The sequence below is a fragment of the Meriones unguiculatus genome, chromosome 6 (genome assembly GCF_030254825.1).
Source record: "Meriones unguiculatus strain TT.TT164.6M chromosome 6, Bangor_MerUng_6.1, whole genome shotgun sequence".
Taxonomy (NCBI): domain Eukaryota; kingdom Metazoa; phylum Chordata; class Mammalia; order Rodentia; family Muridae; genus Meriones; species Meriones unguiculatus.
In genome coordinates this window covers 10322748-10350029 of record NC_083354.1, presented here as the reverse complement: position 1 = coordinate 10350029, position 27282 = coordinate 10322748, and the positions used below count along the sequence as shown (strand labels likewise).

Here is a 27282-nt window from a genome sequence, read left to right as displayed (position 1 = left end):
GAGCTAGGAGGCCTGAGGCCAGCTTGGGTTGCATACTGAGGCCCTGTCTCACCTTTATGCCTCTCCCCACAAATACAGTGTTTTGTATCATGGTTCTCTGAAGTGTCACCCAGTAAATAAATACTAGACATTTTTGCCATGAGAGGTTTCTGTTGTATAATCTCTTCCCTTTTGCTTTCCACTTTTCTTTCTTTTCCTTAATATCTATCTATCTATCTATCTATCTATCTATCTATCTATCTATCTATCTACCTACCTTCTCTCTTCCCTTATTTTTCTTCCTTATCTTCATTCTTTTTCCCCTCTTTCTACAAATCATTCCTAGGGCTGGGGAGAAGGCACGCTTAGTACAGCGCCTGCCATGCAAGCATGAGAACCGAGTTTGTAATCCATAGTCCATGTAAAAAGTGAGCATGGTGACATGTGCCTGTTACCCCAGGCTTGGGGTAGGAGGTCTTGGGACACAAGCAGGTCTCTGATGCTCATTGACCATCCAGCTTGGCACACTTGGTAAACTACAGGCTCAGTGAGATATACTGTCTCAAAAAATAAAGGTAAGAGTGAAAGAAAAAAGCTGAGGAGACATACAACATTTACCTTGGACTTCTACACAGGTACATACATGCCCCATAGGTAATAACACACACATACACACACGAACATACAAACACACACACAAGTATGCACACATTCACACACACACACACACACACACACACACACACACACACACACACACCTTTCCTAGATTTTGGTGGGTGGGTCAAGCAGTGTTGACCTTAAGGCTACAGTTGTATAGGACTGAAAACTACCCATTTCTAGCATTTAAGTACTGAACTTTGCTTGTGAACTCCAGATGCTTATACAAAGCTGTGGGCTGACATGTGTGAAGGTTTTTTGTTTGTTTGTTTGTTTGTTTGTTTGGTGCATTCCAAGAACAGTTAGAGGTGTGTACCACTGGAACCATTATGGAAGGTTGAATTCTCAACTTGTAAGATACCGAGACAATATTATTTCTTTTGGATTTATTTGTTTCCTCCTTAGAATTGGAACCAGGGATGGCTGTGAGCCATCATGTGAGTGCTGGGAATTGAACTTGGGTCTTCTGCAAAGGCCACCTCTCCAGCCCTATAAGATTATTTCTAAATAACAATATGATTCCTTAGTTCATTTGCAAATGTGACGTTTTGTGAATTGATCTTCATTCCTTAGCCACACTCAAGGAGAACTAGGTTCACCAGCTAAGACAAGTTTTACATGTAGTTTCTTTGCTGTCTTCCCTTTTGTGTTACGCCTGGTGAATTTTCTGAGGGGGAGACCCCATTTTGTTTCACATGCTCAGCGTGAGCCCCCGAGACTTACATGGATGTGTGCTTTTCCCTTCTTTTTCCAAGGCTGTCAGCATTTGTTTTAAAGTGTTTTCTGGAAGCTGATTCTTATATCGATATTGATCAGAATGTGTTACAAAGAACATATGCTTGGCTCAGAGCACATCAGAAATCCAATGGTGAATTCTGGGAGCCAGGACGAGTGATCCACAGTGAACTTCAAGGTGGCAATCAAAGCCCAGTGACACTTACAGCCTACATTGTGACTTCTTTCTTGGGCTACAGAAGGTATCAGGTACTGCTTTTTTGTTGTTGTTTTGGTTTTTTTTTCTTCTTCTAAAAATAGAAGGAAAGTGGGTCTTGATGGGTCAAATACAGAAAGTACATAGTTTTATGTTGCATTTGAAACCTGCACTTGGATAGCCCTGTGCTTTGCATTTGGGGATATTTGGGGACAAGTTCCAAAATTTGAAGAAAAATAATAACCTACTCTTATGGGACTCTGCAAGACTTTTTAATATATGTGTTGTGCTTTTTACTGGGAACGGAAGTCAGTAATATTTCATTGTTAGGAGGAAGCATGTACTTTAAAGTTTGGGACTGTGTCCTAGTAAGTTGAGGTGAAGGTTTTTTTTTTTTTTTTTTTTTTTTTTTTTTTTTAACTTTGCTAAGGATTGAGCTCAGGGTGTGGCTTATAAGAGGCAAGCACCCTGCTAATTTATGTCCTCAGTCATTTTGAAGGGTTTTGTTTGTTTGTTTTTAAGATCTTTAATCTTTTAGGGAGGAATTGCCGTGTCCATTAATTTAGTGAGAACTACTTACCTCTGAACTCCTGCGGAAGGAGGTGTGGGTGTGTGGATGAGAATGGATGTGGGTGGAGAGGTAGAATGGTCTTAATGTTGCCATAGAGCTCTCTGGCTGTTTGATGCCTTATTGTTTATTGAACCCCATTTCTCAACATCAGTAGCCATTCTCTTTATTAAACTCTATTTTCTCAGGTTACTGGTAGGCCTGTGCAAGGCAACTTTTTTTTTTCCCCTCAGTTTAAAGATTCAATTCCTAGGGTTTTGTATGAAGTATATTTCTGATGCTTTATCTTCTTTTGCCACTTGGACTTAAAACACTCAGCAGGATAAAGAGGTTACACAAGTTATTATTGTTTTACTCTTTTTAAAGAATAGTGTCTACTTAGTTATAGCAACTGAACATACTGTTATTTTCAGATGGTACAGCAGATACTTCAGTGTCAATGAACATTGTTGATTCCCATTGCCTACACTGAGGTCAGACACTTAACAGGTCTGAAATCATTTTTTTTTTTGAGTGGATGTTTCAATGTGCCTCTCATTTACATGTGGAGAAGTAATGAAATATGTATGGTTTTTTTTTTCTTCCAAGCCTAATGTCAATGTACAAGACTCTGTCAAGTTTTTGGAGTCTGAACTCAGCAGAGGAATTTCGGACAATTATACCTTAGCGCTTGTAACCTATGCCCTGTCTTCAGTGGGGAGTCCTAAAGCAGAGGATGCTTTGCGTATGCTGACTCAGCAGGCAGAAAAGGAAGGTAATGCCTGGGACCCTCCTGAGGCGGATAGAATGTTGGGCTTCCTGGGATCGATGTGGAAAAAGCTTGTACGCTTTTTTCAAAGTATGACGTTGATAACATTTGCATGGAGAGGATGAAATGAAAAATGCTGAGCAGGACAAGACCAGGATGGGGTCTGCATGTTATATCGTTCCTTGCCTCCCTAGGATTTGGGGCATTTTATGTATTTATGTATTTGTATATGTATGTATGCATGTATGTAGCCATCCACCCCTTTGAGTGTTTTGCCTGCACCATGTACGTGCAGTGCCCACAGCGGCCAGTAGAGGGCAGCGTATCCCGTGGACCTGGAGTAACAGCTGGTTCGGAGCTGGCAGAAACCAGAAGCTCTGAAGAGCAGCCTGTGCTCCTAACCAGTGAGTCAGCTCCCCAGCCTGGCACTATCTTTTAGATAGGTTCTCCCTTGCATTTCCCCTTTGAGTTAGTCACTTTGGAGTTTCTGGCCTGTGCAGCACAGGCGTTACTCCTCCAAAAGACCCTATCACGTAGTCAGCGAAGCGTGTCTTAGGGTGAGTTGGTACCGGTGAGTAACTTTAGATAGTGTCTCCAGATGCAAAGTTCCGTTCATTCAAAAAGGGATGGCGTGGTGGGGCTGGAGAGGTGACCTGGCAGTTATGAACACTCGCTGCTTGGGCATGAGGACTGGAGTTTCGATCTCAGCACCCAAGTAGCTCACAAAGACCCCAGCTCTAAGGGAGCTAGTGCTCTTCTCTGGCTTCCATGGGGAACACAGACAGACAGACAGACAGACACACACACACAGAGTGAGAGAAAGAGAGGAGAGAGAGAGAGGGAGAGAGAGAGAGAGAGAGTAATTCTAAAGGAGACTGTAGCCACTAACGTTGACGATTAGATTCAGTTCCCACTCCTCCTTCCAGAGGCCGAAGTGGCACGTGACATTTGTTCCGTGCTGGGCTGCGACGCACGTTCCACGGAAGTGTGATCACTATCTTTGTAGATGAAAGCGAGTGGAGGGCCTCCACCCAGGGCCGGTCTAGAGGGTTAGAGCAGGATTATCTCAGGAAGGTTGACCTGGGTGGAGCCGCGCCGTTTTTCTCGGGGCTTGGGCTTTGGATTTATAACATAAGCTTTGAGAAGACAGAAAAAGGTATGTGTGTGTGGGGGGGGGGGGGGGGGGGGGGCGTGGTTTCTCACAGAAGCTGAGAGCTGGTTACTGATATGTTCCCTGGAGCAGGAGTCTTCCCCAAGTGCCCTAAACATTTGTAGAAGGGAAATTTTATATCTGTATATTTAGCCTGTGTGTGCTTTTTTTCCCCCCTTTTTACTTATAACTGTTTCGTCCTGCATTAAACATACGGCATTTCCCCTGGGAAGAACATTTTAATCAAAACCGTCTCAAATGCAGGCAACGAGAAGAGGATGAAAATTGATCCACCGTGATAGCTTCCAGTGTAACGTGTATTTATGCTGTATTTAGGGGTTGTGAAACATAGCCTTTTGGTGTTCGCTCACTACGGTATACTTTTTTCCCAGGAGACACGCAGTTCTGGTTGTCATCCACCCCCTCGCTTTCTGAGTCCTGGCAGCCCCGCTCCCTGGACATTGAAGTTGCAGCTTACGCACTGCTCTCACACCTGCAGCACCGTATTTCTGAGGGAATCCCGGTGATGAAGTGGCTCAGCAGGCAAAGGAATAGCCTGGGAGGTTTTGTATCCACGCAGGTGAGAGATGATAGGTTTTTCTTTCTTTTTTGTTTTTGTTTTTTTCCAGGAAAAATTTATTAAAGATTTTAAAGATTTTTTAGTATCTATGAAGATCATAGCCGCTTTTTCATACAGCCATAAAGTCGCTTAGATTACAAGTTCAGTAAATTAAATGAAAGGCTCAAGGCGGTGACTTTAACACTTTTCTTACCGGAGCCTCATATCTGGTGTGTACAGGGAATACTTGGTTTCCCATCTGTATTAGCTGTTTTGTGTTTGCGGTAGCTCACTTAGGCGTGTTGCTCACGTCTGTGTTGTAGTAGCAGTTTGTGCAGCCTCTTATGTACTCCCAGCAAGACGCCCACAGAGGATCGAGGGAGAAATCTCCTCCCTGGGAAGGTGGAACGCCATCCAGCAGGTTCCCAAACGTTGCTGAGTGTTTTCTTTAGAGATCTTCTTGGACACGCCCCCCACCAAAAAAGAAAAAAAAAGAAAAAAAAAAGAAATGCAATATCGTTTTGCTTTTCTCAACAGGATACTGTTGTGGCCTTGAAGGCGCTATCTGAATTTTCAGCCCTAGTGCACATGGAAAATACAGACATACAAGTGACTGTCACGGGGCCCAGCACACCGCAACCTGTGCACTTCCGGATTGACACACAGAACTGCTTTCTCCTCCAGACGGCAGAGGTGGGGAGAGGCCATTTTAAACCCGGTGTAGATGGTTCTTTATTCTGGGAAACTACTTTAATTTTTGTCTCCTGACTTTAATCCAGAGTTGTTCCCAGAGCCCCATAGAAAGACGGAGATGGGTTGTCCCCCACCTTTTGGCTGGACTTTCGGAACTAAGGAAGGGTGTAAGGGATGGATCCTTTGAAAGAAAGATGGGCGGAAAAGAAGAAAACCTGCATACCTTCACTGTGGGAAGGAGTGATTCCCACTGAGTCCCAAACTTTACATAGACACTGCGCTAGGTTCGAGTAGATGTGCTACTGCATTTATGCCTCAGGCCAAGCATGCTTTCCACAGTTTTGACATATGTGAAACCTGGCCAAGGAGCCATGTGGCAGAAAAGTAGAGCTGGGATTTAACTCCTTTAGTCCATATAATTATCCTTTTCAGCTACACCTCTTGTTCTCTTAGAAGAAATGAGGTTCAGGAGTAGAATTATTATTATTATTATTATTATTATTATTATTACCATTATTATTATTGGGACAGGGTTTCACTGTATAGCTCTGGCTGTCCAGTGACTCACTTTCTAGATCAGGCTAGCCTTGAATTGACAGAGAGCCACATGTCTCTGCCTCCCAAATACTGGGATTAAAAATGTGCACCGTAACCACGCAGCATTATTATTCTTATTCTTATTATTATGTTTTCCCCTCTTTTTGAGGGAAGGTTTTGCCAGCTGGCCCAGGGCAGCATAGAAATTACTATGTAGTTCAGAATGGGCTTTATCTCATAATTCTTTTTACCTCTGCCTCGGGGTGCTGGGATTACAGGCTCAAAAATCTTACCTTAAAATGCAATAGAAGATTATGCTAAGCGATAACTGAAGAAGAGGAGTAATGACACAGGGAAAGAAGGATGAAGCTAGGCACAGTGATTATGTGCGATTACATTCATGGTCAGCCCCAATGATGGGAGGTTAGGGGGGACGTGTTTCTTCAGCTCCTACAGGAGGGCAGCCTGGTCAGGAGCACTGGAGTGCCTCCCCAAGGGCTTGGGGTGAGGGAGCCTGGAGAGCTTGGGGAGCACAATTTACCCAGGTTCCCGGTTGATGCAGAGTTCCCAGCATTCTCCAGCACTGCCTCTGCCGCAAGAGTGGGATACAGCACTGAGATTTTGTGCTACCAGGAAAGATCTGTCTGTCGAAAATTTGCCTCCCTCACTTTCTCTCTCTCACCTTTCTTCAGCTTGCTGCAGAAGAGCTCACTGTAGTGAATATTTCTGCACATGGTTTGGGATTTGCTATCTGTCAGGTATGTATATGTGATGACTGTTTACTTTTTGCAGTTAGGTATGACTTCAGGTTACAATTCTTTGCACAGTCTTTAACTTAGATAGCTTGTGTGAAATTCTTTTTTTGAATATAATTTTTGTTTATTATAATTTATTCACTTTGTATCCCAGCTGTAGCCCCACCCTCATCCCCACCCAATCCCGCCCTCTCTCCCTTCCTCATCTCCTCCCATGCCCCTTCCCCAGTTCACTGATAGGAGAAGACCTCCTTCCCTTCCATCTGATCCTAGCCTATCAGGTCTTATCAGGATTGTCCTTCATAGTCTTCTTCTGTGGCCTGGTAATGCTACTCCCCCCCCCCCAACCAGAGGGAGGTGATCAAAGACAACCACTGAGTTCATGTCAGAGATAGCCCCTGTTCCCCTTACTAGGGAGCCCATTTGGAGCCTGAGCTGTCACGAACTACATCTGTGCAGGGGCTCTAAGTTATCTCCATGAATGATCCTTGTTTGGAGTATCAGTTCCAGAAAGGACACATAAGCCCAGATTTTTTGGTTCTGTTTCTCTTCCTGTGGAGCTCCTGTCCTCTCCAGATTCTATCTCCTCCTCATTTCATTAGATTCCCTGAACTCTGCCCAAAGTTTGGCTATAAGTCTCAGCATCCGCTTTAATACCTTGCTGGGTAGAGTCTTCAGAGGCCCTCTGTGTGAGATGGTTCACTGGATAAAGGCGCTCGCGGCCAAGCCTGAGTTTGATCCATGGGACCCACATGGTGGAAGGAGAAAACCTATTCTCTCAAGCTGCCCTTTGACCTACACACATATGCCATGCCATACATACCCCCTTTACACCAAATGCATGAAAATATAATAAAAATAAAATTCATAATTTACTTCTGTGACTTAGGCATGATACGTATCTTTCTTTAATGAGAAGTATTGGAGAAGTTACTAACTAGAGACTGGAATTATTTGTATTGACAGTCTATTTGAAAAACATCTCTTAGAGACTGCTTGCTTTTTGAAGTTACTGTTGAAATCCTCCAGTGTGATTCATGTGAAACCCTTTTCCTGTGAGACATGGGCTTACTATGTAGACACAGCCAGCTGTATACTCAAATTATAGCCTGTAAAAAATGAGCCTTTACATCCACAGGGTCCAGGGTGGCTGAGGTGGGACAGTAGCATTGGAGAGAAAGAGGGTCCAAAGGCTTTTGCTCTAGGCCTATCAGGGCTAGGAGCTGGTTGCTTTTAGCATTTCTCTCTGTACTTTAACTCTCAAGCTTTTTGGCTATTTGGGGCTCTGTGGCCTCAGGTCACGGCAAGAAACTGAACTTTCTTAACTCTTAACTGTTAGCTCATGGCTCTGGGTGCTGTACTTTAACTCTTAATCTTTCAGGCTTGTAATCTTGCTATTGGGATTGCTGGTTCAGTGAGAAGAAAGAAAGGAGAAAACCATGCATTCACAGAAACATAAGGAGCTCCCACAGATCGTTCATAAACAAACATAAAGACATAGACAGTCAGACAGACAGACAGACACATATTTAGTGGATGGTGAATGGAGGAAATCTCCAATCAACCAACAACTTTATTTCTGTCCTGGGTTTTTATATGATCTATGAAAAAAATACCTCATTCAAAAATAGATACAATCGTTAGGTGAAAAGGGAATTAGAGTAGGACTATAGATTCTAAGTTCTTTCATTAGAACTATATTTAACGAAATATCTTTAATCATTATAAGTTTAAAGCAGTGGTTTTATCTATAGTCTCATTATGAGTTCAAAGCAGAAGTTTTATGTTTTTCTTATTTATGTGTTCAAAGCAAGAGCTTTTTATACTAAGGTTTTTCCAAGAAACGGGTGTCTGTCTGTCTTGCATAGATAACCATCCTTTGTTTCTGTATTCATTTGGTCTTTCTTGTCACAGTGTAATCCTGGGCCTTATCCTTGGGCTAAACCTAGAATGAATGTATTTCCTTGAGTATTTATTTGTTTCAATCTTGTTTTTCTTCTTGGTGTAATCCACACGAAGCTTCACTGAGCTCCTAACAGCTTTTGCTATACTGCAGGAGGGTTTTAAAACTTACTTGAATCAATTCAGGAAATGCTCTCAGGAATTATAAAATCATCTGCAGGAAATCTGCCTCACAGAGAGTCACGCCCATGAAGGAATAATATGCTATAAGACAGTGAGGGCCTATTCATGGTGAGTTGCAGTATGCCAGGCATCTGAGACAAGCATTGGAAGGCAATATAGCAACAAAAGCAGCACTGAGGCAAAATCCCCTGGGGCTTTGCCTAAAACAGGGGTACATCCACTCAGTCAGACAGGCACAAACGAGTGGGCTGCCTTCAGGAAGCTCATTGCTTGCTTTTGTCAATCTAGCATGCAATTGCTCCCAGCAATAGCCCAGGCTGGTCTCAAACTTGTGATCCTCCTGCCTCAGTCTCCCAGGTGCTGGGATTTCAGACGTATGCCACCTTGCCTGGTTTGTACATGTTTGTTGTATTTGAAAGTACAGTTCAAAAATTATGATGTTGAGGGATACAGAGATGGTTTAGTGGTTAAGGGCAAATGCTGCTCTTCCAAAGAGCTAATTTCCAGAACCCATGTCAGGTAGCTCACAGTTGCCTATAACTCCAGCGCTACAGGGATCTTGCACTTCTGTCCTCTGTGTGTATGACACACACACACACACACACACACAAACACACACGCAAAATCTAAAATGAAGCTAAAAACACATGTTGGTAGTTGATAGAATTTATGCTATGATGACCTGATAACAAATACGTATTTTAATTATAAATTCTTAATATTTATCTAAGAATATGAAGGTCAGTATGGCTTTATAAGTTGTCTTGATAGACAATGTGTTTCTTTAAGGTAAAACCTCATAAAATAACAAGCTCAAAAATTAGAGCATGGTTATGTTTGATGCCATGATATAGGATGAAAATGCTAATAAACCTATTTATGATGGTACAATAAGCGCTGCAATTAAAGGGGAGATAGTATGAAAAGTACTAACTGGAGTAATCATACTAAAGACATATAAATATCACGGAACCCGTAAAAATAATCTTCATGGAAACCCAGGAGAATAAGTGATAGGGCCAAAATGACTACGTGCTTGGGTGAAACAAACCAAGCAAGCACCTAGAAGGTAATGAAACAGCTGCTAGAGAGAAAAGCCATTTTTAGAGCCTATGTTAATTATGTTAAGCAGCAGGTTTTAGTTTGGCGTTTTCATACAAACACACAACATATTTTGTTCACATTCACACCCTTAGTGACCCACACTTTTCCCGAGCACTGTTTCTTCCAGTTGTTTCCCTTTTTCAAAATGGTTCCAAAAGGTACTTTTTAAAAATACTGGTACAGTGGGCTGGAGGGATGGATCAGCAGTTAAAATCACTGACTGTTCTTCCAGAGAACTCAGGTTCAGTTCCCAGCACCCACATGGCAGCTTATCCACCGTCTGTGCCTCTAGTTCCAAGGGATTTGACCCCTTTACACCAATATGTGTGTTGTGTGTGTGTGTGTGTGTGTGTGTGTGTGTGATAAAATAAATAAATTATAAAAAAAAATACTGGTACCGTTACTTCTATTGAGAGACTAGTATCTCCATTTGCTTCCTGTTGCTGTGTGGTAAAATACTGTAGCCAAAAGCAACTTGGGTTTGTCTGGCTGTGTGGTAAAATACTGTAGCCAAAAGCAACTTGGGTTTGTCTGGCTTATCTCAGTTACAGACAGTCAGTGAGGAAAGGCAAAACAGGAACATGGAGGCAGGAACAGAGGCCATGGAGGAGTTCTGTTCACTGGCTTTCACCCTTGGCTTCGTCAGCTTGCCATTTTATACGATCCAGGACCACTTGCCCAGGTTAACTGAGCCTCTTACAGCAATAATTAATAAAAAAATGCCCCTCAGACATGGCACTGGCCAATCTAACTTGAGGAGGCAATTTCTCAGCTGAGAGTCCCTCTTTCCGGATGTCTACATTTGTGCCAGACTGTAAAAATAAACTAATCAAGTGTGTGTATTGCTCAACAGGGAAGACAACTTTGTCAAACAGATATAATTTGGAAACTGTCATATAATTCTTAAGAGTTTTGGAAGGGATTATTCATTTTAGGTGTGTATGCATGCATGTGTGTGTGTGCGTGTTGGTGTGCATGGTGTGCATCTTAAAAAAAAAACAGGGAAAAATATAATGAAGTGGAATGTTTTCCAGTGAGAAGTAAAGAGAAATAGGAAATGATTTATGTGGTTCTTTGCAAAGAACCATGGGAAACTCTTATTCCCAAGACTGCTGTTTGATGCAAAAAGTTAATCCAAAAGTAACTATGCAGCATGCTTTAGACAAAATTGGAAAATTGATACTCTTAAATCACTACATTTGTTGGAATTACTGCATGGGTTGGAAACAGTTTTTGATCAGTGACAAATAGATAAGTCATTGACACCAAGTGATGGGTGCTTGAGGTTTGAAGAACACTGGTAAATATGGACCTTTTGGTCTGAATGCTCACTAGTCTGCTGTCTGTATCAAAATTCAGAAGACAAAGGAGAGGGACTAATAGGCATTTCTCACAAAAGAGGGAAAATGTAAAAATATTAATCACCCAGAAATATTTTTATAAGTGGTCTGGAAAGAGTGCCAAGAGAGCAGCCGGGTTTGTAGTAAATGTTACCTCCTCGGGCACTAAAAGTCTAAGCAATGATGAATAAGTTCTTTTGAAGCTGTGTGAGTGGATGGTCGAGCTTTATTGTCAGCCGACTATAAACGCCAATCCTTATAGACAGATGTTAATCATTGCCCTAGTGACAAGCCTCGTCATCCTGTCTGATGACACCACTCCCTAAAGGAGCAGCAGCATGCCATGGAAAGGCTGAAGACAACAGACAGCTTTTAGATGTTAGAAAACTGCTCTTCAACGGCTCCAGGAATAATCTTAGTTGCTATTATATGTAGTAATTAATTGTTGTAGGTAAAAAAAAAAAAAAAAGAATTAGAAAATGTCCAGAGTAACACATTCAGAAGGAACAAGTGATTGGAAGATGATGTGAACTTGTATTGTGGCAAAACAGAAAAATTAGGATTTCTAGGAGGCTTAACAAGAGATTTTAAAGTGTTTAAATCCAAGAAGGATACCAGATGTTTGCTTCTGAGATGTATGAATGTTTATATATATGTTTCAAGTAGAATAAAGGAGAAATGCAGCATTACATGGAAACATTAAATTCTACCAAGTCAGTTCCAAAATAAGTGGATGAATTAAATATTTAAAAGTTTGGGATGAGTTTGGGATGAGGCAGTGTAGGAAAACTTGAGCACCTTCCTAAGCTTCAGATTTAGGGGGCTTTGAGAAAGATACCGGTCCTTGCATTACTCCAGTGTTCCAGTGGGGCCTTCCGTGTTAGAGATAGCACAGAGGATGTGCTGAAAAAGACTCAGTTGACCTGAAATTATCACTTATTTTATCATCTTTGAAATCTGCTTTATGAAGAAAAAGAATTCTTAGTAGTTGGACAGGTATTTTAATTTGCTCTGTCTTTTTTTTTTAAATTCTTTATTAATTACACTTTATTCACTTTGTATCCCCCCTGTGGTTCCCTCCTCCTCCCAGTTCCTCCTTTCCTCCACCCTCTGCATGCATGCCCCTCCCCAAGTCCACTGATAGGGGAGGTCTTCTTTTCCTTCCTTCTGATCCTAGTCAATTAGGTCTCATCAGGAGTGGCTGCATTGTCTTCTTCTGTGGCCTGGTAATGCTGCTTCCCCCTCAGGGGGAGGTAGTTAAAGAGCAGGCCAATCAGTTCATGTCAGAGACAGTCCCTGTTCCTATTACAATGGAATCCACTTGTATACTGAACTGACATGTGCTACATCTGTGCAGGGGTCTTAGGTTATCTCCATGCATAGTCCTTGGTTGGAGTATCAGTCTAAGAAAGACCCCTGTGCTCAGATTTTTTGGTTCTGTTGCTCTCCTTGTGGAGTTCCTGTCCTCCCCAGATCTTAATTTGCTCTGTCTTATTGGGAGTTTCTGAGCTTCCATTTTGGTAGGAAAGCTTACAAATTAGTAAATTAATTATAAAACAGTAAATGCTTTCAAGAAAGTTGTCTGTAGCTTTCTTTTTTCCTCAAGGGAATTCTTTGAGGAAACAATAAAAAAAACATTATCTCCAGCATTCTGACATTTACTTTGGGATATTACCTAATAATTTTCTTAATAAAAATGACAAACATTATTAAGCACATTGGCTAATGATGTCTTCTTAGCTGGTACTTTTTTTTAAAGTTTGAAAATTATGATATTAACTGGTTTTATTACCAAAAGAATCATTTCCTACTATTTAGATTATTGGAAACATCTTACTGTTACCACATATGCTAATTTTCAAAAATAGTGAAGGATGAGAGCTATGCTTATCTGTGGGTATAAAGATAAATCTTTACAATGTAGTTAAAAATCTTGGTGGTTTAATAAAGTGGTAGCTGTTAATTCTTGTCCAAGATCCATAATTTCACCTATGCTAATCTGTAAAAATTTATTGCAGCTTAATGTTTTTTATAATGTGAAAGGTTCCCGTTCTTTGAGAAGTTTGAGGTCTATCCAAGAAAAAGAAGCTTTTGATTTAGATGTTAATGTGAAAGACAAGGATGATGTCAATCATGTGGATTTGAATGTGTGCACAAGGTAGGTGTCTGTTTAACAGCTCCTAGAAGAGAATACATCTGAAGGCTTAATTTTTATGGTTATCAAATGCGATCAATTCAGGAGTTACTTTGAAGAGATGTTTCTTATCACCACTCCACAGATTCCAGACTAGAAGAATAGGTAATTACGTTTAAGCCAATCTTAGGCAGGCTAAAAATGTACACAAGTTTTCTTTGGATAGAAAAAATAAATTTCTTACAATTATTTTATGTTACTGAGGGAAGCTGAGAAAGCCCTGAGTGAGCACATTGTTGACATGGCATTGCCGTGTCAATGACTGATTCCTCAACCCATGGGAATGGCAAAGCCTCTTCTGTTTTAAGAAAAAATGTTGGCAGTATTTTTTTTAATTTAAAATTTTTTTAATATTAATTACAGTTTATTTACTTTGTATCCCAGCTGTAGCCCCCTCCCTCATTCCTTCCCAATCCCACCCTACCTCCCTCATCTCCTCCCATGCCTCTCTCCAAGTCCACTGATAGGGGAGGTCCTCCACCCTTTCCCTCTGACCCTAGCCTGTCAGGTCTCATCAGGACTGTCTTCCTCTGTGGCCTTGCAAGGCTGCTCCCTGCTCAGGAGGAGGTGATCAAAGAGCCAGCAGCTGAGTTCATGTCAGAGACAGTCCCTGTTCCCCTTACTAAGGAACCCACTTAGATACTGAGCTGCTATGGGCTACATTTGAGCAGGGGTTCTGTCTCCATGCATGGTCCTTGGTCGTAGTATCAGTCTCAGAAAAGACCCCTGTGCCCAGATTTTTTTTGGTTCTGTTGCTCTCCTTGTGGAGCTCCTGTCCTCTCCAGGTCTTTTTATCTCCCCCTTCTTTCATAAGATTCCCTGCACTCTGCCCAAAGTTTGGTTATGAGTCCTAGCATCTGCTTTGATACACTGCTGGGTAGAGTCTTTCAGAGGCCCTCTATGGTAGGCTCCTGTCCTGTTCCCTGTGTTCTCCCTCTGCAGATATCCACACCATTTGTCTTTCTAATGTGGATTGATCAAAACAAAACAAAACAAAACACAAGGCTTGTGAGATTTAACCATGTCATTCTCTGCAGTGATAATTTGTTCAACATCCTTACTGAATAGTGTCTAGTGTATCAATATACTAGTATTTATCTGTTCCTTGTTTCGTCAGTACTGAGATCATCTGAGGTTTGAGCTATTACCAGCAATGCTGCAAGAACCATTCCTTTATAAATCTCTCCATATACATATGGTTTACTTTAACATCAAGTGAAATTATGGTTAATGTTTATTTTCAAAAGTGCTTTGTCAGATTTATCCATTCATCGAATTTTATCATCCTGATTGCTGATCTGTAAATAATTTACTATTTTTGTGCCACACACTTATCCAAATAGTCAATGATATTTGAAATTTTTCCTTTCAGATGTTTCAATATTTTGTTATGTATTTTCTTTCTGAAATAATACCACCATTTCCAACACAGAGCTGAATGTAAATTTCAAAGCTTCAAGTTCCACACAATAAATATTCAGCACGTTTTTTTAAGAAGAGTTATTTGAGGAAAGTTTCAAGAAAGAATTATGTGTATCATTTTAGCATAATATTAATAATATATAAGAGCACATTTACATATGCCAAATTGTTTATTGCATCAGATATTTTTATATATCTTGAGGTCATTATGCGCTCTTTCTCCTTCATTTGGTCAACATGGTAAATTGTGAAAATGACTTTCTAATAACAAAGTTTTTACAATAAGAGGAGAGAAAATGTCGGCAGTGTGTGCAAAAGCAGGCAACAGCAGCTCCCTCCTCCAGGATGGCTGCGCCCTTCTGCTGAGATGAGCTGACCCATCCCCCTGTGCTCTACATATTACAAGTGCTGAGACTCTGAATTGCATTGTTGATGCTGCTCCATCAGAGCAAGCGCAGCCCACCTGACTCCAGCTTCTGTGTCTGTGTGTTTGCCCTTTCTTTATTCCCTTTAGTCTGGGTTCTGGGCACAGACCGTGCTGCACATGGTGCTTCATTATTTTAAAATCTGTTTATTTATTCATTTTTTATATGTAGGAGTGTTTTGCCTACGTTTATGTCTGTGTACCACATTTGTGCCTGATGCTCACGGAAGCCGGGAGAGAGTATCAGATCCCCTGAGATGGGAGTTACAGACGGTTGCGAGATACTTTGTGGGTGCTGGGAATTGAACCCAGGCCCTCTGGAAGAGCAACAGGTGCTCTCAACCACACAGCTATCTCTCCAACCCCTAAAATTTCATTGTTTCTTTATTTCTGCTGTGTTTACGATATGTCTCTGTGGCGCATGCATGTGGCATGGTTGAGCGTAAGGAAGCCAGAGAGCAACCTTCTGGAGTTCATTCTTCCCTCCTGCCTGGGGTTCTATGGCTCAGACTCCAGTTATCAAGCTTGTGTGGCAAACTTTTTTTTTTTTTTTAACCAACTGAGCCAACTTTCAAACAGGAACCCCAGCACCAGTTGTGGAATGTGCTCCTAGGAGTTGATGGCTGGAGAGGTCTCAGAGGACCCTAAAAGTAGTCAGGCTATTGCCATTGCTCTTGGTTGCTCATCAGAACCACATGGTAAGACCCGATTGTTGAAGACACCATACATTTTGGATACAGGACACAGAGAAACTGAGGTGGAGTGAGCTGGAATCCCTGCCCCTTCTGGCTAGTGTTCATTATGTTGGAAGGTGCCACGTAAGGCTGTAGGTAGAAAAGCTCGTCAGTTATATCACTCTGCTGTAGATCGTGTGTGTTACAGGTCTAAGCCACCAGGCGAGATGCGCCCACTGGCACGATCATGGCACAAGTATTTGGGGGTGTAACTAGCTGCTTTATGATTGTGTTGTAGGTGACGATTAATATTTATTATTGGTTTATCTTCTGGTAATGTTGCTGTTAATCCTCAGCAGCTGTATAACCAAATCACCACACAGAGACTGGGTTTTTAGTTAACCTAGAACACAATGCTGGGCAATATTTACTCTCCTAAACCTCCAAGCCCTCAGTTTCCTAACTTTTAGATTTCCCACATTATACTTGCTTTTTGTGAAACCTTAGGTCTGGTTCATGCTCCATGTCCTCCAAGATCTCTCTTCCAGCTCCCTCTCCTTGCTCTCCTCTTGCCCCTTCTTCTCCCACTCATCTCCTGCCTTCTGGTTCCTCCCCTCTTTCCTGTCCTCTGGCTCCTCCCTGCTCAACATTGTGTCTAGTTGCTTTATTTTGTCCTGTTTATACAAGAGTTGAGACAGGATGCTCAGAATGGGTATCACAATGCAATATTCAGATTGAAACCAGAGAGTTGGGGGTGGGGTGGGGGAGAAATCAGTATTTGAATGAACAAGGGTAAGGTGTATAAATTAAAAAAAATTATACCAACATGATTGTATTTGGGGCTCACTCCAAGGGATGGGGGATACACACCAAATGCTATAAACCTAGTCAAAATCCTGTGGTGAGTAGTGATAAAAAAATATAAGCTAATAAAAGTTAAGTCTAATTTAGGAAAACTGTAAAATATCCAATCATAATTCATGCAACAAATGGTTATTCTTTGTTGAAATAATTTCATTTGGCTTCAGATTTACCTTTTACTTCTATGCTTTCGTTCCAAAATTTATAACAGCATGCAAATCTAGCAAAAAGAATAGTTTTTTTTTGGGGGGGGGTGTACTGAAAACACTCCAGTGTAGAAGATTCTGGCCTTGGGTAGTTGTGTACTGGTATTGGTTTGTATCTGAAGCACTTACGAACCCCATTCCTGCAGACATGTGAAGCCGTCTTCTCCAGGTTCTTGCTTATTCTTGTGCACACGATTTTGAGGACAAGCCCGAGAAAGTTCCTGAACCAAGAGGCTTTGCAGTTTCTCCCCTGTCAGTCTGTCTTCTCACCCCAGCATTGGTCGGTGTTGAGAGTTAACTTTACTATTCTCCGTTCTATTGTTGGACCTCATCGTTTGGCTGAGATGAAATGTCCCATGTGTTTGCCCCATTCCTCCCCTTTCGTGCATTTCGACCGGCAGCTGGGGCTGTTAGCATTTCTGCAACACCTTCCTTCTCAGCCGGGAAGAAAACGGGACTTCCATTATTCTTTACTTAACTTGCAGCTGGTCTCTATTAAATAATAAAAACATCAAGTTATTATTTACCATCAGGGGGAGGAACCTACATGTATCACAAACCTACATGCCGGACCTTAAACAAAATCTTTACATGCATCTCACTTAGGCCTTACGAGAATAGTTCGAATCAGTCAGGAATACCATCCCTGCTTTTTCTGTTTGATTTGTTTTATTCATTTGTTCACCAAATGGTGAGTGAGTATCCGCTGTGTCCTCTCAGGCTGGAGTCTACACCGAGTGGCTCTTAATTTGTTGGTTTCAACTGGGTAGATTGGTACTACCAACTTTTGAGATGAATGTCAGTGTTTTGAGAAATGCTCAGTTTAGAACCAGTACAGAGCACCACTAGACTCTACTGAACGGCTACGCACTGTACCCGCTCTAACGTGTATGCCCACTTCATTGCAGGAACTTCATCCTAGCCGAGAAACCACCGTTAGCTGTCAGCCCATGTGCCACTGCAAGTTATAAGACTCTGACAGCTGTAGGAAAATGATCATTGTTTTAAAGTTTCCTGTAGTGAATTTTATTGTGCTTGAGCAGTATTTAGAGTAAAATTTGGCTGCTTTAATTTTTACATAAAGATTATTTGTTGAAGTTTTTCTTAAAGGTTTTCTTTCTCCCTCGTCTCTTTGATGCAGGTTTTTGGACTCAGCCAGGAGTGGCATGGCCCTTATGGAGGTTAACCTTCTCAGTGGTTTTATTGTACCTTCAGATGCAATTCCTCTGAACGAGGTGGTGAAGAAAGTGGAATATGACCATGGAAAAGTCAACCTTTATTTAGATTCTGTGAGTAGTAAGATGCTTCATAAACCTTTACTGGTGAAAGCTCTATGTATTGCGTTTAGAGGCAGGCCCCCTGTTAAAGTATTAGGTCATTATTATTTCAGCTTTTTTGATATGGCGACCATATGTTTTTTTCTATTAAAAGACATCCCTGGGACTAGGAGATGGCTCAGCGAGTAAGAGTTCTTTCTGTACAAATGCGATGGCCTGAGTTCCAGTCCCCAGGACCCAAAAAGCTTAGGTTACACTTGTACCCTTGTCACTGTGGAGGGCACAAACAGGAGGATCCCTGGGTCTTACTGGCTGTCAGCCTAGCTCCAGGTTCAGCATAAAAATAAAGTGGAGATTGATAGAGCAGAATGCCTGATGCCCTTTTCTGGCTTCCCTGTGCACAGGTGATGTATCCATTCCACCATCCACATACACCATCCACATACACCATACAGACATATGCACACCACATACACTCACAAGCTCGAAAAACAGATATTACCATGACATTAGCAAGAATTACTTTAATAATGAACCCAAGGAAGGTATTTTGAAAAAAGAGGTTAGTAATTGTTTAATATATATGTATATATATATATATATACACACACACACATATATATATGCAATACTTATATATGTTCAATATTTTACAATCATTTGGAAGATAAATAACTTCTTTTGTGTGTACATTTGGTGCGCATGTGTATATGGTCTTCAGAAGCTGACACTGGCTGTCCTCCTCTGTCACTCGCCACCTCTTTGTTTTGAGTTAGAATCTCTCACTCTGGGGCTTATGGTCCATGTAGACTGGCCAATCAGTGAGCTCCAGGGATTTGCCTGTCCTCACGTTATAAGTGCTGGATGGCAGGAGCATGCTGTCATGCGTGGCTTTTGTTTTTAAATTCTGGAGTTCTGCACTTAGGACCTTGCGCTTGCACAACAGACACGTGGCTTACTGAGCCGTCTCGCCTGCCCTGATGAGCAGTTTTCTTTTATGTCATCTTCTTTTGATTACTTTTTGTAGATAGAGGCAATGGGTTTCATTATGACACCTTCATATGTACGTGATTTTATGCCTTTCTTCCCTGCTGTCTTCCTCTATCCCCCTGCTCACTCTAGCCAACACTCTTTATCTCGCCCAATTTCCTCTCTATCTGCTTTCATTTTGCATATACTCCATTACCCTTTCCTCATATCAGGACCCTTTGTCCCCTTTTTCACGCCCCTCTTTCTAGTTTAATGTCTTACATCACCTCCTCTCATGCATAAAAATCTAGGATATTCAGATGAGAGAAAACATATGGTATTTATTGATCACTCTGGGTCTGACTTTGTTTAACAACAATTTCCAATTCCATCCCTTTTACTGCTAAACTAACTGGCCTTCCATTGTGTATGCATACCACACATATCCTTTACTCGTTCGTCTGTTGATGGCCATCTAGGCTGGTTCCCTTTCCTGGCTGTTATGAATAGTGCAGGAAGAAACATAAATGGGCAGGTTGTTGCATTAGAGTCCTTTCGGCACATACTCAAGAGTGGTATATTTGTGTCATGGGATAGTGTACACACACACACACACACACACACACACACAAACACACACATATAATTTCCATGAGAGCTGGACCAGTTTTCATTTCCACCAGCAGTAAATCTTCACCTAAGCACCCCTTCACCTACGGTCGCTCTGGGCTGCTTTTATGGGCTGGCCACTGTCTGCAGAGTTAGGCTTCTCTGGATCATTAGCAGTAGCTGGAATTGAGAAGCACTGCCTGAGACATGGATTTGGGTGGTCCCAGGAGCAAGCTGGTCGTTTACTAAATAAGTCTAAATCTCAACAAGCTCTTTTGAGTAAAATAGGACTAAGAACCATTCCTATCTTTTAAGTGTTGTTTTGGAATTAAATAATATAAGTTTATAGTAAGTTCTTAACTGTAGAAACTAAAAAACTCTTCTTAGATATTAGTTTCTATTTATTTCCTAAAATGAAAGAAAACAATGTCTTTGACCTTTTTTTTTATGAGTACATAGTATGCCAACTCATTCAAATCTTTTGTACTTTTTTAAGGTAAATGAAACCCAGTTTTGTGTTGCTATTCCTGCTGTGAGAAACTACAAAGTTTCAAATACACAAGATGCTTCCGTATCCATAGTGGACTACTATGAACCAAGTAAGTGGGGTCTGGGGCTCCCAAGACTTTAGAAATCAAGGCAGGCATTTTTCTCACGTAAAGCGACCATCTCACTGGATTAGTGCTGTGGGGCGAGTGATTGAGAGGAAGAAGTGTGGACGGAAGAGATGCGGGAGGCAGGCTGTCTGTAAATAAATACTACCGGCAGTTTATGAGGCTCACAGCGCATCATTGAACAAAGGAGTGTTAAAAAGTGATATTTTGCTCGTAGTGTTTTAAGCCACAGTTACAGACTTCACAAGAAAAACCGACAGTGTCTAGTTATGTTTGGTTTCCAAGGTTTTGCCTCTTTCCAATCCGAATTCTGTCTGACCCCCCTGCTGTGAAGGGGGCATTCCTCAGGAGTGGAGTAATGGCATGGGGTTAGTTCTTCACCAGGAACCTGAGTGTTTTGGTATAACTCGTACATTATAACTGTGTGTGTGTGTGTGTGTGTGTGTGTGTGTGTGTGTGTGTGTGTGTAGAAAAACTGAAGGCTTGGGACGATAACTCAAGCTTCTTTCGTTTGTCTGGTAACTCTAGGCATAAGGTTATTGTGTAATTCAAATGCTGGTTTCTATATCCCCCATTATCTGGTTGCAGTCCTTGTTCTAAGAAACTCCTGTCTCCATGTTGTTTAAACACTGCTCCTCAATTCTCCCAGGATATGCCAACAAGGCAGCTTATAGCCAGTTGCTGAGCAGGGGAGAAAAGAAGGCAGGACTTCTTGCCAGGCGGGGGAGGAAGAGTTGGAGGAGGAAATAGGGGATTTGGCCATGGGCAGATGTCCAGTAGTGCCTAGGAGAAGGAGCTCAGCAAGAAAAGCTACGAAGGGCAAGCATCTCTTGGATATGCGCTAGGAGGAAGCCAAATTAGGTGAGATGGTTAAAAATAGAGTAATAACTGCTCAGTTACTATGTTATGAAACTTATTATTAAAAAAATATACAAGAGTTTTGATTATTTATGTGATAGCCAGTTAAGAGAGAAACTAAGAGAAACAAACACAAGTTTAAAAAAATTAACCATAACAGGTAACCTTATTTTATAGAATAGAATTAACTGATTTAGACCATGAAAGGAGTCAGCTGGCCTAGCAGACTCCCAAGTTAATTATGAAAAATTGAACTCACAGCAAAGCTGTGTGAGTGTGCGCTCATGGCTACAGTTATGGTGTTCAGAGACATTGGAACGCACAAGAAGGACGAAGATAACCGCAGAGCAGGCAGTTGCAGTAAGTTTCACTTGAAATAAGGTGAACCGGCTTGCAGTTTTGGTAGTGCCTGATAGAGTAACCAAGACAAAGGTCTAGTGCTGGTAGTTCTCTCTGCTAGGACAGAAGCTGGGCTCTCATGTCCTTTGCTTCCAGCTACTGTTGATGATGAGGATGCACCCAAGGTCTTGTGGGATATTTGGTAACACAGACATTAAACCTTTTTCCTGAAGTGAAGGGACAGGATATGCCTAATGATAGTCTCTTTCTAGCCAAAGCATTATTTAATCTAGTTGCAAAAATCCCACAGATGATATTCTTTAGGTGTATAGAAAATATTTTAAGCATTTAAAAATGAAAAGGTTCAAGATATATATGTGTGTGTGGGGGTACTTTTTGTAGAAAACAACTTCTGAGGGAATGATTTTACAATGAAATTAATGAACAGAAGAGAAATTCAATGTACTAATTTTTCACAAAGTACCTGAAAATACATTTGTGGTATCAAAAAACAATCCTTAAAAATCATGAAAAATAGAATTGTATTAAAATTTTTTAAATGCAATGTTTTGTTTTTCATTGTGCTTTTTATAGTGTGATATGTACCATATATATATATATTTCAAGATTTATTTATTTATTTATTTTATATATATGACAGCTCCATTTGCATGTACACCTGAATGCCAGAAGAGGGCACCAGATCTCATTGTAGGTGGCTCACAACCATGTGGGTGCTGGGAGTTGAACTCAGGACCTCTGGAAGAGCAGTCAGTGCTCTTAACCTCTGAGCCATCTCTCCAGCCCCTACCTTTTATATTTTTAAAAATATTATCCATAATATAAATAGTACCCCAAATGGAGCAGTTATTAGTTACTATGCATTCAGTGTTTTAAAACATTGAAATGGAGCTGTTTTCCTTTTGGTGAGCTTATTAGATATAGGTTATTTATGCAGTACTTTAAAAACATTAGTTTATGCTGTGGAATTGTACCTTGAGCGAACAGTGTTTGATAGCCTGTCCCTGGGTTGGATACTCTTCCCAGGAGTTCTAATGGAGTGGACAGTGCCATCCCCAAATAAACTCTTGAGAAGATTAAATGGCTCAAGATTTAAGATTCTTCCTTCTCCAGTTAGAGATTAAAGTAGTGTCTGCAGCTGCCATGCGCAGCTGCAGGCTATTTGCTGCCTTTTAGTGCAGGCCAACTGCTTGTAGATGGATTGTGCCAAACACATCGTTTCTTGGCATTTGTCTGCAATCTGTGCCCCCCTTTGAGCATTCCGTTTGTTTCTGATAAAGAAAAATAAACCGCTCGAAGAACAGCCGCCTCACGGTACACTTAGGCTCAGCAGAATGACGCTTTCTCAGCAAAGGAGACACGTAACCCTGATGTCTGTCTCTTTGAACAGGGAGACAGGCAGTGAGAAGCTACAACTCCAGGGTGAAGCTGTCCTCATGTGACCTCTGTGGAGACACCAGCTGCAGTCCATGTGAGAATGGAGCCATGGGCTCCCTTCCGCGTTCTTCAAGCCTTTTTGCTCTTTGTTTTATTCTTCTGTACTTGGTACAACATTGATTATGACTTATTTTTCAAGGACTCCATCTAAAACTAGTATTTCCGGAAAGTCAAGTGTGATTGTTTTCTTTCTACAACTGATGATTGCTTCTGATGATTTTGAAAATCAACTGTTTCCCTTTCTTGGGGGTCCTGGGGGGGGGAATGTCTGCAACAGGCCGGAGCTTGTGTAGGCATGTAAACCAGTCTACCTGATCTCTTTGTGGAAGGTGGTCAGAATGAAGACACTTGTGTCTCTTTATTTCTCCTTGAAAATAATTTTTTAGATGCTTTTGTTTTCTCCAGAATAAAAATGTTATTTTCCATTATTCCTGTTTTGTAAAAGATGTGGGAGTATGTGATGGAGAGGGGGGAGGGATGGGGGCTTGTGCGCTTTACACAGCTTGACCTTCAGCATTTGCTTTGGTGTCCAGGGAGCAGCAGCCTGTACTTGCTCTGCGTTCCCTCCCACATCTGCCCTGACTCTGCTGCGGGCCCATCCCGCCGTCAGCGAAGCTTTATGATCAGCTCATTGGTTCTTTTTAGAATGTAGGTGGTAAAATTCCGAAAGCAAAACGGTCTTTTTCTGCTCCAGATCCGATGACACACCCTAGACTTTACTCTCCCCAATTTCTTTATAGAGGCCCGGTGCATTTTCAATGTCTCACTGCTCCAGGGGTGACATGACACTGGAAACTGCCCTTAGGGGTGCTGGGGTACTCTCTTCTGTCATGTGGCAGTCTTGCCCTGGCTTTTCTTCAGGGGTGAGGGTTGGCAAGTCCTGTAATGTGCGCCTGCACGCCTCGGACTGAAGAGTGACCAGGAAACACCATGGACCAAGGGTACAAGAAATACTGCCCATGTCACAGCCGACCACCTCCCTGGGTCTGGGAAAGAAGCTGAGGTTGGAGGTCTCGAAGACTATGGACATGATTCCTGACGTATTACAGTGCTGGCCCTGGCTTCTGTTCAGTCTCCTGCAGCCACAGGGTCAGGGCATTGGGCTGCCAAGGGTCCTGATGCTGCAAGTCATTAAGAAGATCCCAAATTCCGAGTTAAACTTGTTCATTTATTCGTGTGAGCACTTAAAGGAAAAGTTCTCTTCTTATCTCTTTACCCTTTTGTTGGCGGTTGGTCTGATGCGTGTTACTGGCCCATAAATCTGGTTACACCTATCTTTGTTTTGTAAATCGGCCTAAGACATATCTGATTGGTTGATTATACAGCCTTAGGGCAGAATGGGGTAGACGTGGCTAAGCTTCCCTGGCTTGGGGTTCAAGAGAGGATCATGGGAAACAGATGGCCTGGAAGAGTGGAAGAAGGAGGATGCCATTGATGGGTTAGCCTGGAGAAGGAACTTCGTGGGGCCTGGAGGAAGGACTCTAATAATGGCATGAAAAGCCCCACATAAAGAATAAAAAGCAAGTATTTATAAGATTATGGATGGAAGGTAGAATGGTTAAGGAGGATGGCATTGGATGGGGGCTGGGAGATGGATGGTGAGGTGATTCAGACAGTGTGGGTAGGAATATCTGCCCAGCCCAAGGTAAATAAGACAGTTATAAAATCTAACAGGTGTCTGTGTCTTGTTATTTGTGATAGTGAGTTAAGTAATACTGCCATGATAATCTTGGAGCTCATAATAGATACTATACAGCCCAACAACGTTTTAAAAATACAACACGTCTTCTCTGCCTTTCAGCTTTCCCTCCTGAGTATACTGAAATGTTAGATATGTAAAAAAAAAAATTAAAGATTTTAATGAAATAAGTCTAAGAAGTGGTTTACCCACTGCCTTGGAAACTGACGATACCAGCATAACTCACTCCCACATTTGCCGGTGCGCCGGTTGTGCAGGCTGAGTACGGTGATAAGCAGCAGGTGAAAAGCATGCAGAACAGAACAGCGCTTCTGTGTGCTGGCCACCTCGCCACATTCTGTTCCGGTTCTAAAAAAAAGGGGGAAGGACGGCTAAGGTGTTACCAGTGAGTGAGATGCTCAGGAGACCACGGCACTCCTCTGCAGTCCATGCGCACACTGCTTTTTAAAAACACTGGAGGCAGGATCTGTGGGTTGGCACTTTAGCTGTAAGATGGGAGGGAGTTGTGCCCGTGTGGACGCAGACACACGGCTTTCCCTCAGTTTGCTGTTCACACAGACAGTGCTACAGCCGGTACGTGGGAGGTTTCAGAACTGTAGGTGTAACCCTGGATCCTGGTCCCTTGGGCCTAAGTTTATTTTCTGTTTCTAAAATCATGCTCACCCTGCAGTTTTCTTGATGTAAATATAATTATATATATTTCCTGGCCAATATATCATCAGTTATTTTTATTTTGATTAAACAGTTCAGTTTGTATTTGACATTTCTGGCTGTCCTATGACATAAAAAAAAAAAAAAAATGGTGCTACGATTGCTTTTTGTCATTATCGTCTTAAAAAGGGCCAGCATTTCTCCCCTGCTGTCATATAACTCTGGAGTTCTTTGTAACAACCCTCCTTTCTTCTGATTTGCATTTTCGAGCTACTGATGCTCATATAAAAATTCTGTCTTAGGATTTTCAGCTTAAGGATGATAATAACTATTATGGGTCTTTTAAGAGGGTACGGTGACTCGAGGTACCGTTGCATTTGCTTGAGGCATCTTTCTCACATGGTAAACTTAGGACGCGCACGGTTACTAGGCCCACTCTTGGATAAGTCTCAGAACCCGCTGCGTTCTCGGCAGAAGCTTCCGTCATGCAGAGGAACTCACTGTTTTTTGTTTAAAACTCCGACAAAGTATGGCTCTTTTAAGAACTTGAACTCTCCCTGCCTATGCAAATGACAGTCACATTCGTATTAAATACTTTAGTTATATTGGGAGCAGTGTAAGCCTGCAGTCTTTGTTAGCATTTTGAATAGTGGATCTTTATACTACTTCAAGAAACTAAGGAAGGGGTTGCAAAATGTCATTAAGTATATGACGGTGAGAATAAGCTTGTTTAAGATCTTTTCTAGCCAGTGAGTTCTGTTTCACGTGCCTTATCCAAAGTCAGTGTCACACTGTATTATGCCATAAAGTATATGGTCATTGTCATCTCAGTTATAAGAAGAAAAAAACCTTAGAAGAATTCTGAGTCTCTTACTACAGGGCAGTTATACATCGGTACCTATTTGCCTGTAGTAGAGATATATATGACCCATTGGCAGATTGTAAAGAATTATCTTTGATATGGTGATGGTAAATTTTTGATTGTCAGTTTGACAGGATCTGGGAACAAAAAAGGGACATGCCCCTGCCTGGGTGGGTCTATGAAAGCATTTCCAGAAATGACTAATGAGTAAACCCTCCTTAGAGGGAAGGCCAAAGAAACTGGTGTCTGGTATCAGCAAAGGGCGGCAGCACCGGACTGGGATATACACACCCAATCAGCAAGAAGTGAAGGCAGGCAGGCAGGCAGGCAACACTCTTTCCCAGATCTGGTCACACCAGTTTCTTTGGCCTTCCCAGTGTAACTGTTTTTGAGATGTCAGGAACCACTTACCTAGGCTTTGTAAGTAAGTCCAGTAAATTCATTGGTTTCCCAAGTGAACTTTGATAAAATCAGACTGGTTTGTTGCAGGTACCTTCTGAGGAAGGGATTCGGCATTGCCTACTGCCCCCAATCAGGGAACAATTGGTTCTCACAATGAATGGTAAATTTATTAATGTTATTGTGACTCTAATACGGTATTAACAAAGACAAGAAACCTGCAGATAAAACAAAATGTTAAAAGAATGTAAACATTTAAGTTGTTTTAATAAAAAGGATTTGTGTGTAAAGATTGAGATGGTTGCATGTTTCTAAACTTCTACAAGGTTTATGCAGGTTATAAAAATGAGATTTAGAGATGATGTATATGGTATTAAAGTTTCTAAGGTCAAAGATCAACCATTACAAGGACTGGCTAGTATGTGTGTCTAATCAAAGTTTTAAAAGTATCTGGTCTTTACATTTTTATACAGTAGTTAAAAATATTAAACTTATTTAATTGATCTTCTAGATTTTCAATAATCATACTTAGAGGTTTATACTGTGGTGGACAGACATATATATATATATATTTTTTTTTCTTTTTTTAATTTTATTTTTTTCTTATCAGTTACATTTTATTAACTCTGTATCCCAGCTGTGTCTCTATCCCTAATT

General features: G+C 41.4%; 1 protein-coding gene across 1 annotated transcript in view; it reads left to right on the top strand.

The window, feature by feature from the left end:
• The window catches only part of Cd109 (CD109 molecule), a 103642-nt gene extending 76721 nt beyond the window's left edge, over positions 1–26921 (top strand). Inside the window, exons 25-33 of the mRNA XM_021656485.2 lie at positions 1395–1623; positions 2727–2892; positions 4429–4616; positions 5133–5288; positions 6518–6583; positions 13128–13267; positions 18032–18179; positions 20242–20344; positions 22968–26921. Coding sequence (XP_021512160.2) covers positions 1395–1623; positions 2727–2892; positions 4429–4616; positions 5133–5288; positions 6518–6583; positions 13128–13267; positions 18032–18179; positions 20242–20344; positions 22968–23134 — 1363 coding nt within the window. The 3' untranslated portion in view covers positions 23135–26921. The remainder of the gene's footprint in view (positions 1–1394; positions 1624–2726; positions 2893–4428; positions 4617–5132; positions 5289–6517; positions 6584–13127; positions 13268–18031; positions 18180–20241; positions 20345–22967) is intronic.
• The last annotated feature ends 361 nt before the right edge of the window (positions 26922–27282 follow it).